At 41.2% G+C, this 18000-nt stretch overlaps 1 protein-coding gene and 1 non-coding gene across 2 annotated transcripts in view; both read left to right on the plus strand.

Moving 5' to 3' along the window:
* The first annotated feature begins 1492 nt into the window (after nt 1-1492).
* On the plus strand, nt 1493-1579 carry trnastop-uca (transfer RNA opal suppressor (anticodon UCA)). The gene has a single exon. It is a non-coding gene; the product is annotated as a tRNA-Sec (tRNA).
* Nucleotides 1580-1880: 301 nt separating this feature from the next.
* Nucleotides 1881-18000, plus strand: part of clpb (ClpB family mitochondrial disaggregase) — a 34178-nt gene continuing 18058 nt past the window's right edge. The window contains exons 1-5 of the mRNA XM_058634267.1: nt 1881-2566; nt 2785-2836; nt 5901-5987; nt 13187-13290; nt 14565-14693. Of these exons, the coding sequence (XP_058490250.1) occupies nt 2104-2566; nt 2785-2836; nt 5901-5987; nt 13187-13290; nt 14565-14693 (835 nt within the window). The 5' untranslated portion in view covers nt 1881-2103. The remainder of the gene's footprint in view (nt 2567-2784; nt 2837-5900; nt 5988-13186; nt 13291-14564; nt 14694-18000) is intronic.

The raw sequence follows: 18000 nt of genomic DNA on the forward strand, positions 1-18000 counted from the left end.
GGTCATCCAAAGAAAAAATGATTGCCATGGCTCCATGCCACCTGATTTGGTCTAGACATTAAAAATGCATAAATGAGAGAAGGCAGCTAAAATTGATTCAGGCCTATTTAAAGCACTGAAATTAAATAACAGGAATTATTTATGAAAGCTGTATTTGACTTGAAGAACTTACAAGTGATGCAGAAGAACATAAAACATTCCTGTATGGATATTTATGTAAAGCTATACTCCCTAGTAATATTATTGTATCCCTTTCTGTCATATATGGGCATGTAAAAGAGGGTTGATTACAGTATTATACAAGTGCAATGTTGACATAAAATGGCGCATTTCCACCGGCTCTACTCGCCTGTAGATTAGGTTAGGGTTCGTTCACGATTGAATAATCCACACCACCAGCAGCTTTGACGCCATCTGGTGGCCAGTTTAAACAAGACAACAACATTTTTTGTCAATGAAAGCTCCAGAAGATAGACAGCTATCTATCATGTGTTTTACTGAGAGGACGCCAGACTTCACAGTTGTTTTATAATGTACTTTTTGACACATTTCAGCAGGAAAGCATAGGCGTTACTGTTAATTATGATCATTCAAAGCCTCCGTGTGGTTGATATAAGTCAGGACAGTGTGCCAGGGTCAGCATGGACTCGAGAAGGGGGTGCCTGCAATGCCGGAGGCAATAGTTTCAGGAGGTTACCGTTTTTTTCTCAACAGCGCCACCAGTTGGATACCACGGAACATAGCGCTTCAACTCTCATGGCTCCAGCAGAGCAGTTAAAACCGGATTGACCGATTCAAGTATAGCACTGTGTGTGAAATTAATTTTTACTTTTGACGTGAACACAATTATGAATGCTTCAAGTACACGAGGAGGTTTATGTTAGCGGTTCTAAGGGTACGTAAACCATTTTGTTGTAGTGTAGGACAATGTTTTTCGTCGTTTTAATTGAAAACGATTCAAAAGAGCCACCGTGATGCACTTGGTAAATCCACCGAACTCAATTAAAAAGGTAGTAATGTATGCTCCATCTATTCTGTAGGCGTGCAAGTCAAATTCTGTCATGTACTGTTAAGCCTTTTTTAGAAAATGTCAGCTAGTTCTTCTGTCTCCAGCAAAGAAAACTGTAGAATGCCTTGGTTCCGCGCTGGATGTATCAGTACCTATGCGGTTATGTTACTGTAAAAATAAAACAATGCATGAAACGTAGGAGTAGATATCCTACGTGATGACGTAATGTGCCCCCTCCCTGTTTCCCTCATACACAGCCAACCAGCAGGCGCCTGCTTTTCATAATACAGCAAAACCTCGAAAGTATGTGAGATTTTTGTCCGTCTTCGACTTACATGTGGCTCTGGAGCCACCAGGATATGATTGATCTTTGTATGCGCCGTCTCTTCTTGACACTTAAAAATTTACGTCACACGACACCATAACTAAGACAAAACATGCGAGGAGCTGCTTCATATAGTCCGTATCAGGAAACAGTAAAGTGCCCGGATGAGCCTCGGTGGTCCGGGGTGCAGGCTTCAAACCTGTAGCTGCTTAGCGGCAGAGTGGTTCAATTCCACCTTTCGGGCGTGAGATAGTGACTGTTAAATGAAGAAGAATATTTTTAACATTAAATCGGTGTACACGATATTCACTACCTTTAGCGAGAAATGACATTTAGCTGAATGTTCCCTTGTTGTTTAGTGCCATACTGTAACTATGAGTTGTAAGTTGTGTACTGGTTTGACATTGGTCATTTTACACAATAATAAAAGTCCTTTTAATCAAAGGTTAAATGAACACCTTTGTGTTGTGACGTTTGAAATTTTGTGTGTTAAAGTTAAATACTGGATTTTACGGTGTTCGATTACAATGCATTCTTGCCAGAGAAGCTTCCAGTAAAACAGCATTTCCCAACATGCAACGCGAGCTCTAGTGACATCCTCAATGCATGTTACGATGAGGTTTGTTTTCGTCATTGTAAACTGAAGTGTAGCGGGTTTCTCTTCTGAGCTGACGCGGGATATCATAGCTGTGTGATATCGTTTCTCCTCTGGATTTACTATAAGACTAGAGGGTTCATCTCAGCTCATATATTTGGTGAGTTTATCGCCATGTTGTCATCTGTTCCCACACGGCTACTTGCGCGAAGGTCGCGCAGCTTGTCACCGTGCAGCCGTATACTGCAGACCAGCGCTGGCGGAGCCGCGTGTCACGGCATTCACGAGACACCAGCGACAACAGAGGCGAACCGCAACCCCATCGTGTCCACCTCCCGGGTCTCCAGGAGGGGCATTTTAGTCGAGGATAACGCTGGAGCCAGTGTCAACCAGTCAGTGCAGTACCACCACCTCGCCCCTAGGTGGCTGTCCAACCTGGAGAATCGCCGCAACTCATGGGCAGCTCTGGCCAGCAGGGGGCGCAACAATAACCGTTACTGGGAGGAGAGCGGGCAGGGCGGCGGAGACGAGGGCCAAGGAACAGGTGGAGGAGGTAGCCGGGCAGGAGTGGCCTCTGCCGGTGTACTCTCTGCTGCAGCCGTGGCCCTCTGTCTAAAGAAAGAATCTGATAACAAAGGTAGACTTTCATTAGCACACATTATTGTCTTAATTTTTATATTTATTTTCCTGTTAATAATCATTATATATAGACAGTGCTAATATTATATTTGATACTGTGAATTTGATTTGTCTTCTAAAGAAAGAAAGCAAGCCATTTTTTGTCTATTTAGGTTTTCTGAAATGGTTTCTTTCCTGCAGAATTTTCTGAATCTCTTGTCTTTATCTGTAATTAAGGTGATGCTCTTCTGGAAGCAGCGAGGACCAACAATGTTCAAGATGTGACCAGGTATTGCACACAATTCTGTTCTCTGCACAATATGGCCAAAATTTTATCATGAAATTTTTTTTTTGGAAATATTTCAATCACTATTGTTATCGCGATAAATGTCAGACATTTAAAGCTGTGGTCTGTTAAATGCTGATTCACTAGCGGTGGGAATCCCAGGGTACCTCACAATACGATACGTGATTCATGGTCCACGATACCAATAACATCACGATACAACGATTCTGTGCAAAGTGTATGTATTGAACGTGAATTGGGGCATCTCTTAGCTCGTAGCTTTCTCCATTATCCAACTGTAACCTCCCTCTTCTACGGCAAGGTAACTTCCGCCTAAGTGTCCCTTATTCATTTGAACAGTGCCACCATGAGGAGACATGAAGTAGTGATGCCTGGCGAGTGAATCTTTTATGTTTTCATAACTCAATATAGAATCATGAGGTACAGACTTGACATTGTAGGCTTATACTGTACACCACAACACTCTTAACAGTTGCTTATCCTTTATAGTATTATGTACAGCATCAAGAAACATCTCTGACTGACCCCTTGAATTACATGATTTAAACTTACTTACAGGCATGTAAAAGTAGGACAAAGTAAATATACCTTTCCAGTGTTATTTCAGTTCATTTTCAAACAAACATTTGAAACAAAAGAAGGCAAATAATATTAAAACTATCAGTGGTAAGTGTAGGCTGAAGCTAAAGTTAATTTACACCTACCACTCTGACCTTTCAAAATCATAATTCTACAGAAAACTTGTTAGCCTGGTAGCCATGGTACCTTAAATGTTTATTAGTACATTGCAAGGTACAAATCATTCTTTCACAGTCTTTTGATCCTTGTCCTATGTTTTCACAACAACTATTCTGCAGTTTGACTCTGTTGACTGACAGACAGCAATATTTAACATCTGTATAGATCTTTTTCAAATGTGAACGTTCCTGAGATTGTATTGACTGACTCTCTGTCTCTATCTGTGGTATCATTTAAATTTTCCATCCTATAATCACCTCTGAATAACAACATAGAGAATAGTGATGTTAGAGATCACTCACCCCAGCAAGTACAGTATGATCTGCAGTCAAGAAAGCAGTTTTATCATTTGTAGTTGTAGTTTCAGTAGTAACCAGCAGGTGGAAGGAAAGGACCATCTGACTGTCACGTTTTTTTGAGGACTGGTTATGGTTAAAAGGTATGGTTTAGGTTTTGGTTAGGTTGTATAAATAAATTGAAGTCAACTCTAACCCAAACAATTCATATTTGCATGTAAGGCTGGTTTGAAACACATTAGATACCAATTTAATAGTGTGTTTATATCTCTATGTGTGCGCATGTGTGTGAGAGAGGGCATCGTTTAACAAGCTTGTTGGGTCCCATCTGTCTTGCTGATTGTGTTACAAAACTTCAGGGCAGTTGATTGTGATTGACACAAGTGCACACACTCTGTAGCCGCTGGATAAATGCACTGACTCGGTCACTTTGTGATAGCAAAATATTTAAGCGTCTACTGTGTCACAAATAAGTATTAGTTTGGTTACAGTGGCAGGGACACGTCACTACTGCAGGAAGTGAACATCTGTTTTAATTCTATTAAATGAATGATTGTTGTGTGTGATGTAGTCTAGTGTTGTTGGGGTCTTGGGATCCAAATCCATGTACTTGAGTGTGTACATATATGTTGTGTGACTCCATGTGCAGGCTTGGGTTACCTGTGCCCATGTGGCAGATGGTGTAGGTGAGAGTACAGAGACACAGACAGATCGGCAGCAGGTCACAGATGTGTTAAGTGCTTCGGTTGAATTTGTAGAAGAGTATCAGGGTGTGTCTGAGTCAAAGGCAGCCAAGAGAGCGCAGGTTTCGTTTTCGCTCACCAAAGATTAGATAAGTCTTTTTGAGGCTAATGAAGTTGCTGTAATTTAAGGCATTGAAGCTCTTGTCATTGTATTATTTTTTGTTGTTGATAATTATTGTTTTATTTTCCAATTGCAGAATGCACATAACTTGACAGCTGCCAGAATACATGCATAGTATTTAATATTTTAAAACCTAAATGGTCTAGTGGGCTAAATAGTCAGTATTTGTCCTTGAAGTGTAATTAATGCTGGTGCCACAGAGTGAAACAGAGTTTATCTCTGTGATACTGTAGGTCACACCATTAAACCACCACTATCATTATTTTAACCTGGTTATATCCGTCCGTTGTAGCTCTGACTTTCCACGGTGTTTTTCGACTCAAGCCGCTGGTAAAGTTAAAGCACAAGGAGTTGCGTAATGTGACTGCATTGACACTAATGTGTATGTAGCTGTGGTGATGAGCCTCTGACTTTCCTATCAAACCCTGATAGAGCTGGCAATGAAAACAGAGCCACAGTGCACCAGAGATGAGTGCAGACCAGACAGAGGCCACAGTGTTGACTGTAAACACACACTCACTGTCTGCCTGCTCAGCACAGGAGACGACATACGGATCGCTTACGCTCGATCACCCCAACACACACACGTTCTTGTATAGACGGTGTTCCTCCAGTACCTGATGTCATACCCTCAGGGAGAAAACTACACACACCTGGCTTACACCACAGACACTTAACCTGTCAAGGAACAAGTGTGTAGCTTTAGATAAAGACAGAGACGTGTCATGACGTTGTGTCTTAGATACAATCTCAAACAGAAGGCCTCCTATAATTCCATTTTAATGTGCTTTTGTTTTTATTTTTAATATGAACAAATTGGGCTGGGCTTCACGGCCAAAAACATTATCATGACAAAACATCTTCAAATTACTTGATATTAATAAAACTTTAACTCAAAGCAACCAAACCAGTGATGGGTTGTGTCTCAAAGTGTGTTTGACCATTGTTTAAACATTCAATTGATATAAATGTAATATGTGTCACATTGTGAATGAAGAATACTACATTGTAATACATGTTGAAATTATATTATAATGTCATCTCATTGTATTTCTACCTCTACTATATAGACCTGTCCCAGACATTTCCCATTCAAATTGTGGAAATTATTAAATTGTAAATCCTTTTGTGTCTCATTTTCTCACCAGGCTGCTAAAGGAAGGGGTGAACCCAAATCACCGCCACAGTCTTGGATGGTCCGCTCTCATGGTGGCCGCCATGAACCGACAGCACAGGTCTGTGTGTGTGTGTTTTCATGCAACTAAACCTACTTAACAAGTCCTAATGTTCCACGGCTTTGAGATGTAGGCCGTGATGAGCATATGTGAACAGTAATGCAGTGTTTTGGTGTCACACAGCTGTCTATGTGAGTTGGCTTTTGAGCATATGTCATCCGTGTCCCCTGCTCCAGTTGTTACAGTAGGTCTTCAGAAGTGCAAAGTGTGACTTTCAGACTGACAGACGGTCTTTACCCGTTCCTCCATCTCTGTGTCCCAACAAATTAAATTAGCCTCCTGGCCCTCAGAACACACAACACAGAGAGGGGCCGAGGTTAAAGCTGGGCCAAATCCAATTTACCAGCCCTTTTTTTTCCCCCTCCATCAGGGCTGCGGTCACTTTTTTTGTTCATGGGCCTCATGAGCCCGTGAGAAGTATAACATTAAATTTAAATATGAAAATAGCTTTAATTTCAGGGTTACAGCCTTGTATCAGTGTCTTCTAATACTTTGATATTTAAAGAAATAATTTTTTTCAGTTGACAGCAAGTAAATTATTGATATTTGGTTATTAGTTTTATCCATTTATCAAAAAAAAAGTTTAAAAAATGAAGAGATGAGAAGTTGTTTTTCCATGATTGTTAATTTGGATTTGTTTGGATTATATTTGGATGAAAGAAGTGATTTGTCGATGCCGCCTTTGGCTCTCTGACATTTTGGTCAGTATTGCTTACACTTTGTCTTAAGGTTAAGAGACGCTGATTAAAAATCATTATAAGTTTAATTAAAATTTTTAATTATTGTTATCCATGCTGACTGACTCAAACAAAACTACTAACATGGACATGCTTTAATAATTCCACACAGTCAATATTTACATGTTAGGCTGGTTTGAAACACATTAGATGCCAATTTAATTGTGCGTTTATATCTGTATGAACGTGTGTGTGTGTGTGTGTGTTATGAGCGCTATAACTCAGCTAGGCAGTGACACTCCTCTGTGTTTAATCCTGTCTTCCAGCAGCCCCCAATGAGCCGTAACTGCTGCAGGGAAGACAGAACATCAGTTCACATGCATGCGCGCGTGTGCACACACACACGCACACACACGCGCGCACACACACACACTCACCACCCCATAATTTCCACTCCTAAAACATCCACAAACACAAGTGAAGATGCATATGTAAGTACATAAAGAATCACATACACACAAAACGGGGAGTTCATACAGGCCAACTATCTATTACTCAGCCACATACACAACTTTATTTGCAGCAGTTAAGTGAAAACACAAGGAACATTACTCATGACCAGGGTCTAGCCTGTAGCCACAGTGTCAGTATGGTTCTTATTGTTGAATTATTTCACCCCTCCCTCACTGTATATTTATATGTTACTGATCCAGAAGTGACAACCGAGTTTCAAGAGACGTAAGATTTGGCCGTGTTACACACAAGTGCAGTAGCTGTCCTTCTTCTGTTGTGTTTATGGGTCGAGGTGGGGCTGTATGAGAGGATCAGGGATGAGTTGAGGGGTAAGAGTTAAGGGTGAGACATCAGGGGGCGTGTATTAGCTTAGTTTTGATGTGGGGCTAAATCAGGAGGTGCAGGGCTTTGCTCACTGTTTGCACTCTTTAACACACAATACCCATCTCCATCTCTCTTTCTCTCCCTCCGTCCCTCCCTCGCTGCATTCACGTGCACAATGAGCGGTCAGCCGAGTGAAACGCCTGTTGACCGTTCCAACCTGTCGGCCCAGTGACTTGATGGTGAGGGAGGAGTCCAGAAACAAGGGATTATGGAAAGAAAGGACGAGTGGCTCATTGGGGAAAGAGAGCTAGAGAATAGTTGAGGTGTGGAGAGAGTGATATTGAGTGGGCTTATGGGGTTGGGGCTCGGATTAACTGGACATAATATCAGGGAAAAGCTCTTCCTGTGAAATATTATCATAATTTAGTCACTTTTATATATCATCGTTTCTTATGTGTATTCTACAGTACACTAAATCATATTCCCTCAGGTGGTAGCTGATGACACAGCAAACAAACAGCTTTAAGAGCACCTACTGTGAAACATTACAGGGTTTATGTGTAATGATTGTCAATATATGCACACCACTGAATTTCTAAAATTGAAGGCATAAAATTTCAGCAAAAGAAATAAAATCATCTGTTTTAAAAGGAAATGGGAATAACAAAGTGACCAGCCATGGAAAAACCAGGAACAAGTAGGATGAGGGACTTTTGAGTTATTTACAGATTCTGAAAGTGTGTTTTCTAAGCTTTCCATCAATGGCTTACATATGGAAATCTGAACGTATTTGAAGATGTGGCCATTTGAATGTAGGCACTCCTAAAAAAATGCTTTAGAGAGAAATTTAGCCTCAAAGATTTACACCTTCTGGGAGTCAAGAGACAGAATCATCACATTTACATAGCCCAACCCCTCCTGGTCCAGCTGTCAGTGAAACCACACCTCTCTGTATGTGCTACTTCTCATCACAGAAACTGGAGCAGAGATACTATTTTCTGAGCTACACTGCTATACAGAACAATATATTTACAATGCATAAAAAACTGGACGTAATAACCTCTTAACATTCGAAATGAAATAACTTGAAAAATATGTAGGGAGGGGTGGCTTATTCTGTTATCATTTCTTGTCCTTAGACTGGTGTAGTCATATTTCATCTGTTTTTGTTGTTGTTTCTTTTCTTTTTTCTTTTTGTTTGCAGTGCAGTTGCAGTAAATACAGTTTGTCTATTTTAGTCAGGAGGCTACTTGTAGTTGTAATATTTAATTTTTAGATTTTATATCCTGGCCATGCATACATTAATCGTAGAAATGTGTCTGTTTCAAAGATGTCATCCCCTACCACTGTCCTGAAGGCCTCAAAATCTGCCACTAATGCCTGCAACGCGCAGTCATAAACCCCCGCCTCCCATTATCTACCCCTGCCCTTCCTGACAAAATCTCACTCTGAACTGACTTCAAAACTTGAGAGCCCTGATAAACTGTTGTAGTAGTTTGAACAACGTTTATCAATAACAGGTCTAGGGACCCTAAGGGTTCTATGAAGAGGTCCCAGAGGGTTCCCAGAGAAAAATAGAATGAAATATGAATATAAATGTCATAAAAATGAAAAACAAGAAAGGTAATATACTTATAATATACTAAGAGTTAGAAGGATCAAAGACAGATACATATTTCTAATATCAATTAAAATAAAATATATTTAATTGGCTCTGTGTTGGTGTGGATGGTTCAGTCTGTAACTGAATGAGCTGAATGATGATGATGATGTGCTCAGAGAGTTGCTAAACCATTAGCATCACAGTCAATACTTCATACACAAAGCTGTGTCATTCAAACATTACTCAAGAAAAACTCACCCCATAAGAAGAAAGAAGGTTAATGAGAGGTTCGGTGTGCTTTCATCTCAGAACTGCTGTGTCTGTTCGCCTCAAGGTGTCCAGATATTCCCATGTCCTGCCACATTCTTTCCATCCATTTGTGTATAAACTGTGGAGAAAGTCCTAGCTTAAATGCTAGCGCGTTAGCATAAAGTCTGCTAGCTTAAATGCTAACGCTTTAGCATAAAGTCCACGATCATAGCAGAAGATGATCGGCCTTGGCATGACCAGAAGCGTGTCTTCCTTAAGAAATACAGCCAAAGATTTACGCTGTAACAGCCACGATTTAGTTCTTCTGCAATGCCTTTTTCCTTGCCCATCTTCATTCAACATTGAGGAGCCCAGCAACTGCATATTAAGTAGCCATGTGTTTCCTCTGTGGCAGCTGATTGGCCGAAAAAACAACTAAAGCACTGGAATGTGATATGGAGTCACAGTTCAAGTTTATGGTTTTAAGACCCACAATACCGTGATTTAGTGGCTTCTTCGAAAACTTCAACTTGTGTAATTTTGAAAAAAAGAAAATCCCTCATTTTGAATTTTTTTTTCACTACTCCATGTCACAAAAATATATGAGGACAATGTTTTAAACTGGTGTGGATATCAGGTCAGCAGAGTCTCAAGTTAATGTAATGTTATTATATAATGGTTTAAGTGGTTTTGAGGACAGTGTGAACCTTAATGAAGTGCCATATTTAAACCTACTTACAGTATTAAATTATTTAGGTGTGATCGTTTTGATTTGTCACTGTTGTGTGTCCTTTGCTAATGTCATTCTCTTGGTGGCATCTGCCTGACCCCAGGTGTGCAGTGAGGTCACTTGAGGTCCAGCGTCTGGGCCAGGTGGTCAGAGACATGGATGGTCAGTTCAGCTCAGGTGTCTTTTATAGCAGTGCAGAGACGGAAGTGTCTGTTTCCTGCCTTCCCTCCAGGGCAGGATGGGAAACTAACACCAGTCGACTGCTGGCAAAAACCTCAGACTGAGCTACCAGCCTTGGCATCAAATGTGTTAAACAATGAGTGGCCATCACTGCAACTACTTTTGCCACAAAAGCAGAGAGTAGAAGCAAGGAAACCATCTTTTTAGTGGCTTTTCAATGTCCTTTTGGACATAACATGAGTTTACTTTGCAGATGATTTTGTTTGGATGACTACAACATTTTATCAGGAAGTTTGTAATTTTGACTTTTGGGTCAGTCTCTTCAATGGGAGTTTAACCTAATGAACCTCTGAATGCCTTCAGTTTGACTTTAAATTAGTGCTGCAACTCTCCTCGTAAATGTCCCAAATAAAGTTAGCCACTTGATCATCAGTTGATTAGTAAAACTAAAAAGTGTTTTCAAAAGCCCATTAGTTTTAGCACTAGCCTTAATAATTACATTTATCTCTTTCATGTTCTAGCTGCACTTCTCTCCTTTCATCCACTCCTCCTCCTCCTCTTCCTCTGCATCTTTCTCTCTTTATCCCTTCGTGTTTACCTTTCTGATGCCATTAACCCTTTTCAGACCATCTAATTTCTTCACACAGCTCTGCCCAGCCTCGTGTGACCAACCATAGTGTGCGTTTGTGTGTGCGTATGTGTATGTGTTTCGGGGCATGCATCTATGTGTTTGTAGAAGTGCTTGCAAGGGTGAGAGGAGAGCCCTCTGTGGGTCACGGCCCACTGCCGCCCCCCCGCCACAGTGATACAGTAACAAAGGGAGACCTCCTGATCGTCCTTTCATAGCCCCTCAGCAAGGTCAGACACAAAGACGTGGTCAGACTGTTCTCAGCCTCGCTCTCCCACAGGAACACGCATGTTCTGACCAAGTCTGGTTTTACTATTTTAATGGAGCTGAAAGAAAACTTTGTCTCGTTATCACTCTTAGGTTTCTGTAGTTTTAGAGTCAGTTGTTTCAACACTGAACCGGCATTTAAAGCTCTGCTGTTGATGACATTGATAACAAATTATTTGTAAAACTACAATGATTATTTCATCAGTTAGTCACCAATAGTTTTGAGGATCTACTGACAGTAATTTGCTGATTCTGGCTTCTTAACAGTAGACAGACACTGGGCTTAGATTGTTTATGAGATAAAATAAGTCATTTGAATATGTCACTTGGGATCTGGGAAAGTACAAAGTTTTTTCTTTGGTCTGGTACAGATTTTAGAAACAAAAGAATATCAAATATCAATGGAAAACAGTTTGCTGTGTCTCTAACTCAATTTATCCCATGCTTTTTATTTTTCTCCAGAAAATTGTATTCCTGTTTTAATATATTCTGATATCGGTCCAACTGAAGCTACACTATCACTGAGGTCAAATCGTTTGCCATGTCTTACTTTAAAGAACACAAATTCACCCAAAGAATGGCTACAGCATGTGTAGTGATCATGTGGTTGGTCAAAAAGGAGTCTCACCCTCTAGTTACTAATCTCTCTGTTGAATTGCGTACTTCTCAGGCCTCTGATATAACCAGTGAGCTGAAAATGATCCATCATTGGCTGCATTACATAGTCACAGGTTTAACGATGGCCAGCAGCGTACTGGCAGGGTTCATGTTTCGGCCATTACCCCTGTTCTCTCTCTCCCAGTCTGCACAGACGCGCTAACTAGCTTTTGTGTGCACGTCTGTATCTCAATGTCAAAGCCATTGCTCATGTTCACGGTGGTAAATGTAAAGTGTGTGTTCTGTAGACGGAGAGACGGTACCTGGAATGTCCGCTGGGTCACAGTGAGTGGTGTTGCCGAGGTTCTTGTGTTTGTTCTATAAGGCGGTACGCTCCAATGAAGGACTACACACAAACACACACAGACCCCCCAACTGCACCGGAAACAGGCCTGACCCTTGCCCATCCAGTGTACACACACATGTACATGTCACAATGCAAATGAGTGTGTGGTGCAGGAACAAGTTGTGGTCATTTGAGGAAATGACTGTTTGCATCTACATCTGCGTGTTTGTTGTCTTACATTATTATCCAACATCCAGATCAGGCTGCTGTGGGGGAATTGTGGTGTCTTTGTGTTGATTATTTATCTTAGTTTATTGTATTAATTAATTCACTGAGGTTGCAGCAACTGCGGTCATCTCAGCAGCCCCCAGGTTGTGGTTGCATAGCAACAACAGATGCTACAGGAGCATGACTCTCAAGTATCTTGGTTAAAAACACCTCTGGTTTCTTTCACATGTTTTAGGTGCTGCATGTGAACGTCCTCATTCATTCATTCATAGAAGCAGCAGCAGTGTCTATAGAGCTTTCTTTCTCAACAGCACAGGACAGTTCAAAATGTGCTCATTAGGAGGGGCCAACTGCTTTTTGAGAGCATTAGCTTCATTGGACTCTGCATTTCCTTAACTCCAGCTTCATCCAACACCTGCCTTTCTCTCTCTTTCCTCTTTCTTACATTCTCTGGGTGAAGGCACAAAACGTGCCATTATAGTTGAAATACCTGGCATGCTTAGTATGTCCAGATGCTGCACTGCCCCCGTAGTACTGTTGTTAGTTAAAGGCACGTATAGGTTAAACAGATCTTGACTTATTTGGATCTTTACCCATTGTGTGATATACTTTATTTTGCTCCACTACTGATGAAATCACCACATTAGCAAATCTGATTATTGGCTCATATTCATTTATTTTTACTGTAGCATCAGTAATTAAAATGTCTCATTTAAGATGCAATTATTTCTTAACGGGAAAAATTATCTAGCATCAGTGGTTGTACATCCTGAATTATTATCAAGGAAATAATAATAATAATACTATTCTTTGTGTCTGTTTGCATGTACTTAAGTCTTAATTCTTATTCTTTACAGTGTGGTGAAGGTTCTGCTCAAAGCCGGTGCTGACCCAAACGCTGGGGATCATTTCAACAATGTTTACGACACTTCACGGGAAAAAGGCATTCACTCCCTGGAAGGTAAAAAAAAAAAAAAAGAATAATGTGTTTCTTCAGTATATTACACATATGAATCCTAAATGTTGGACACGATTTTATGAGACATTATAATTTGCATGAAGATTTGCATATATGTACACGTTTCATCTTTTCTTTATTATTTGTTTTACGTGCGTGACAAGTGGGTGTTTTTTGTTTTGTTTTTTTCTCTCTTGCGATGCACACACAGTCACACAAACACACACACAGTGACAACCCCCCCCCCCCCCCAGTCTGTGTTGGGTTTCTGTAGACATATTTATATGGGATATGTATATTGCAGACATTTATATGGCTGTCAGGTTTGGGTCCGCGTGGGGCTGGCGTAGTGTGGGGAAGCGTTTCCCAGACGCATGCTGATGGATGGGCTAGGGGGGCCTGTGCGACGCTTTATTGGGTTAGCTATGATTATCCCACCCTGTCTCTCTTGTGCATGCACACACACACACACACACACTGCAGAGAGAGACCATCAGAGCGACAGAAAAAGAATGGGATAGATTGAGGTTGGGAGGGAAAGACTTATTAGGCAAGGAAGAAAGAAATGAAAGAAGCTCTGAAAGACAAAAGAGGATGGGAAGAAGAAAGGGAGCGACGATAAGCAGTGAGAAGTTAAAGATGGAGGAGAAGACGGAAGATCTGGATGTTTGGAGAGGTGTTGGTGGGAGAGAGAGAGTGATTGAGGGAAATGGGTTGGATGATGGGAGAGAGAGGAGGGGAAGTCAGGAAATGGATGAGACAAAGTTATTGGGATAGAGGGAGGAGGGAGGAAGATGGTGCAAGTGATGAAAGGAATTGATGGATGCTGAGGAGGAGAGGAAGGAGGCAGGAAAAAATAAAAGGGATGATGGAGGAGTGGCACAAGATGAGTGCTTTTATGAAAAAGACAAGTAAGGAGAGAAAGAAAGACTGCCTTTGTTATTAGTAAGGAGCACAGCAAAATAGACCCTTAAACAATACTCACATTATTCTCATTACCCTGTACAATTGAGCTTAAATCTGTGAAAATGAACATATTCTCTAAAGCTGGAAACAGGAAGGACAATATTGTAGTCTGCAATGTCATTGTTGTCTTTCTGGAGCCTTGTCTCTGAGTGAGAACTGAGTAAATTAAGGTCTTATGCAATTACTGTTAAATTTGCTTCTTAATTTATCATAACGTTGTCTTTATCTTCATGGAATATACCATGTGCATCTAAAATTTGAAAGTACTGTCTACTTGTCTCTTATGCATTTCTTTCTCTTTCTTTGTGCAGTCCTCGTGTCCAGAGAGGACGAGTTCAGCAGCAGGCTCAGCAGCAGGGCTGGTTTCCGTGGTTGCACGGCACTTCACTACGCCACACTGGCTGACGACCCACACACTGTCCGCATTCTGCTGGAGGCTGGTATGTCTCAACCCACCTGCCCCTAACCCCGCACTATAGTCCGTGAACCTATGAAGGTTTCTACCTATCAAACCATTGAATTTTAAAGGAATTAAATTTACCAGTGCTGTCAGAATCGTAGGCTAAGTACGTTCAGAGTTGATGGCTCACATTCATATCTATTAGTGACTTGCATCCAGATGTCATTTGAATGTGACTGCCTTCTCAAACAGCACGCAACGCATGATCATTTCCTGCGTCGTCAACAACTTGATTCTAGGACCATAATATGGTCCAGAAAATACAGGAAACGTGTATATATAACATGTATAAAGTTTAAAAATAAAATTTAAAAAAACAACAACAAAATCTGCTCTGTCAGGTTAAGGTGTCAAATATTTAGTGTGACGTACTCTTACACTTGAACAATAGCACGACCCTCACGCTTGAGCATTAAATATACAGCTTACTATATAAGACTGACTTTCAGTCACATCATTCCAATCCAAATACCAATGATCACAGAGTCTGGTATTCTGAATACAGCCATAGTGGTGTGACTTAATTTAATTACATGGACCATAAATCTCCTCTGTTTTGTTCCAACTTAAATAGTGAAAGTCTGCACTTAAGTACAGTATGAAAGTAGGATCAGCCAGTAAGTGTCCTTCACTTTCAACACTTTTGTGTTCCTCATTTTATTGAGTTCTCTTGAGGCTCTCCATCCTGACCACCTGTAATAAAGAGAAGGGGACAAAGAGGATTGATGACAGAGGAGTTCCTGCTGAAATGAACAGAGTCATGAGGGAAAACCAAAAAAAGAAATGCAGTGGTCACCTAAACTCTGTCCGTTGCTGCTTAACCAGTCTGACAGATCTGAATTACATATATTCCCATTGATATAATGGAAATTGATACATTGTTTAATTTAAATTATCCACCTGGTTTGGTGTTCGCAGTGAGAATCAGCAGCAATATACAAGCAATAACAATATTCAGCTAAATGTGCTGAATGTGCATTCTCCCAGTTCTCCCTTCTCCTCACTTACTGATGGACTGTAGATGAGAACACTGAAAAATCCTACACTTCCATTGAAAGGTGTGGGTGAGATTCACACCAGTGATGAACCACTTCAGAATTAATTTGCAAGTGGTCTGAGACCACGTCTTCCAAGCAGAGCAGAGTCCAGTTCCTTGGTTTGGTCTGAGGCTGCGTTTACAGCCACCCAAAAGGACTACATCAGGGGCATTAACGCTCCTGGGTTTGACTCAAATACACCTTTATCAATCCCCAATAGAGGAAATGAAAATCTTAACCCTTTCCTCATAAAGCCATGTTCAGACATTATCACTTTCACTTTCATATTTGACCTGAATTAAGATTAGATTGTGTTGTCTTTTTCATTATCTTTTTTTGTTTTTGTTAATTCATTTTTTTAGTGTGTCATTTTTTTTATTTCAGAGGAAAAACAAATTCTTACACGTTAATTCAACAGAGGAACTCGATTTACCCGAAACACGGCAGCTCCTTCCTTACTTGCTTAAGGCAGTATTGTCTCCATCAGCTTTAAAAAGCTTTCCATGTATCATCGTCTTAACGCTTCCACCCTCGAGTAATATAAACAGTATCACAAAGCTCATTTGAAATTGATCACTTGTTCATTCCCCCTCTCCATTCACCCCCACTGCATTTGCACCTGTCGTTGACTCAGCTCTACCAATGGATTCACACACACACACACACACACACTTGCACACACTTACACACACAGAGCCTGAGGGCAGAACATCCCCCCCCAGTTTACAGGCGACTAGCTCTTAAACAACCTAGGCCTAGTTGAACTGTGACCTCTGCACAGAACATGCCCTTGGGGTAACTCCACACTCACAGATGTGTGTCTGTGTGCCTGTGTGAGTGAGTGAGTGAGTGTGTGTGTGTGTGTGTGTGTGTGTGTGTGTGTGTGTGTGCACTCAAGCTTCCATTTCAGGAATTAAAATATTCATATATTCATGTTTTCTTTTATTGTTTCCATATACTTCCATAGTCTGTACATCCTGCTTGAACTTTACCACGGGTGACGTTTTTAGTTGCTTTTTAGGCTGATGGACTTTTAATTTAAAAACACTTTTGGATCAAACACCCCAAACACCCCAACCACTACAACCATCACCACACACACACACACACACACACACACACACACACACACACACACACACACATTAGTAATAATGTCTTGTTTATGTTTATGATGGATGGTGCATCCATTTCTTTAGTGTCTGCTCGTCTCTCCCCTGTCTTACCCCCTGCGCCTGTAAGCACTCTTACGCTTAAACAAATCACCCACGTCTAACTCAATCCAATGTTCTGCAGATGCATTTTTGAATTAAAAAGGTAAGAAAATTCACAAAGCAGAGACATTTGTTTTCAAACAATCTGATTAAAGCCGGGATTGGTTGTCGCTCGTCCGACTGGACACTTGCTGTGTTGGCGCCACCATCACGACCAATATCAGTCACAATGTCACATGCTCTCAATTACAAACACATCCCCGATTGTGCGTGCGTGAGGGAGATGCTGTGTGAATTGGCGCTTAACCATAGACATTTATAAAAGTTTTTAGTTTTTCTTGACCAAAGCGAGTATGGTTTGTTTTCTTTGCAGTCTCTTGGTCATCACTCTTTTTTTTACAAAAATCTTATAAACTGCCACAGCTTCAAGACATCTATGTGGATTTGGGTGTGTGCATCATCTTTCCCTCATGTATGTGCACATTGTGTGTGTTTGTGTGTGTATCCTGTACCTTGTTATTTCCCCTGTGTTTGTGTGCGTCCATGTTTCTCCACTAGCCGTGGGTTTGCTCTTTTGCCCTTTAACTCGCGTCTCCATCCATCACAGTCTCTAGGCCCACCCTCAGGCTTCTCCTCTGCCCTCAGTCCCTCTCTCTACCTGCAGAGGCTCTGCAGTTTCTCCCCGAGCTCCACATCAGGCCCGTGGCCAGAGGCACTCGGTAATGGACGGCTCTGTAGGTGGTAGGAGGCAAGAGGAGACACACATGCTAACAGACGCACACAATACAGAGACAAGGACACACACACATGCACACACACAAAGACCAGCAGGGTCTCTCTCCCACCAGCTGCAGTGAAAGAGAGGGAGGAGGAAATAGGAAAGAGGAGGGGACTCCTAATAGGCATAACTAAAGCACTGTTAATGAAGGGATCCTCTGCATGTGTCCGTGTGTGTGTGCTTTTGTTCTGTCTGTGTGTGTGACTGTTGTTAGTGTTGATCCTGTTATAAAGTGCTATGGCCCAGAGGGTTGGCCTG

Source organism: Solea solea, chromosome 7 (assembly GCF_958295425.1).
Source record: "Solea solea chromosome 7, fSolSol10.1, whole genome shotgun sequence".
In the NCBI taxonomy this organism is placed as follows: domain Eukaryota; kingdom Metazoa; phylum Chordata; class Actinopteri; order Pleuronectiformes; family Soleidae; genus Solea; species Solea solea.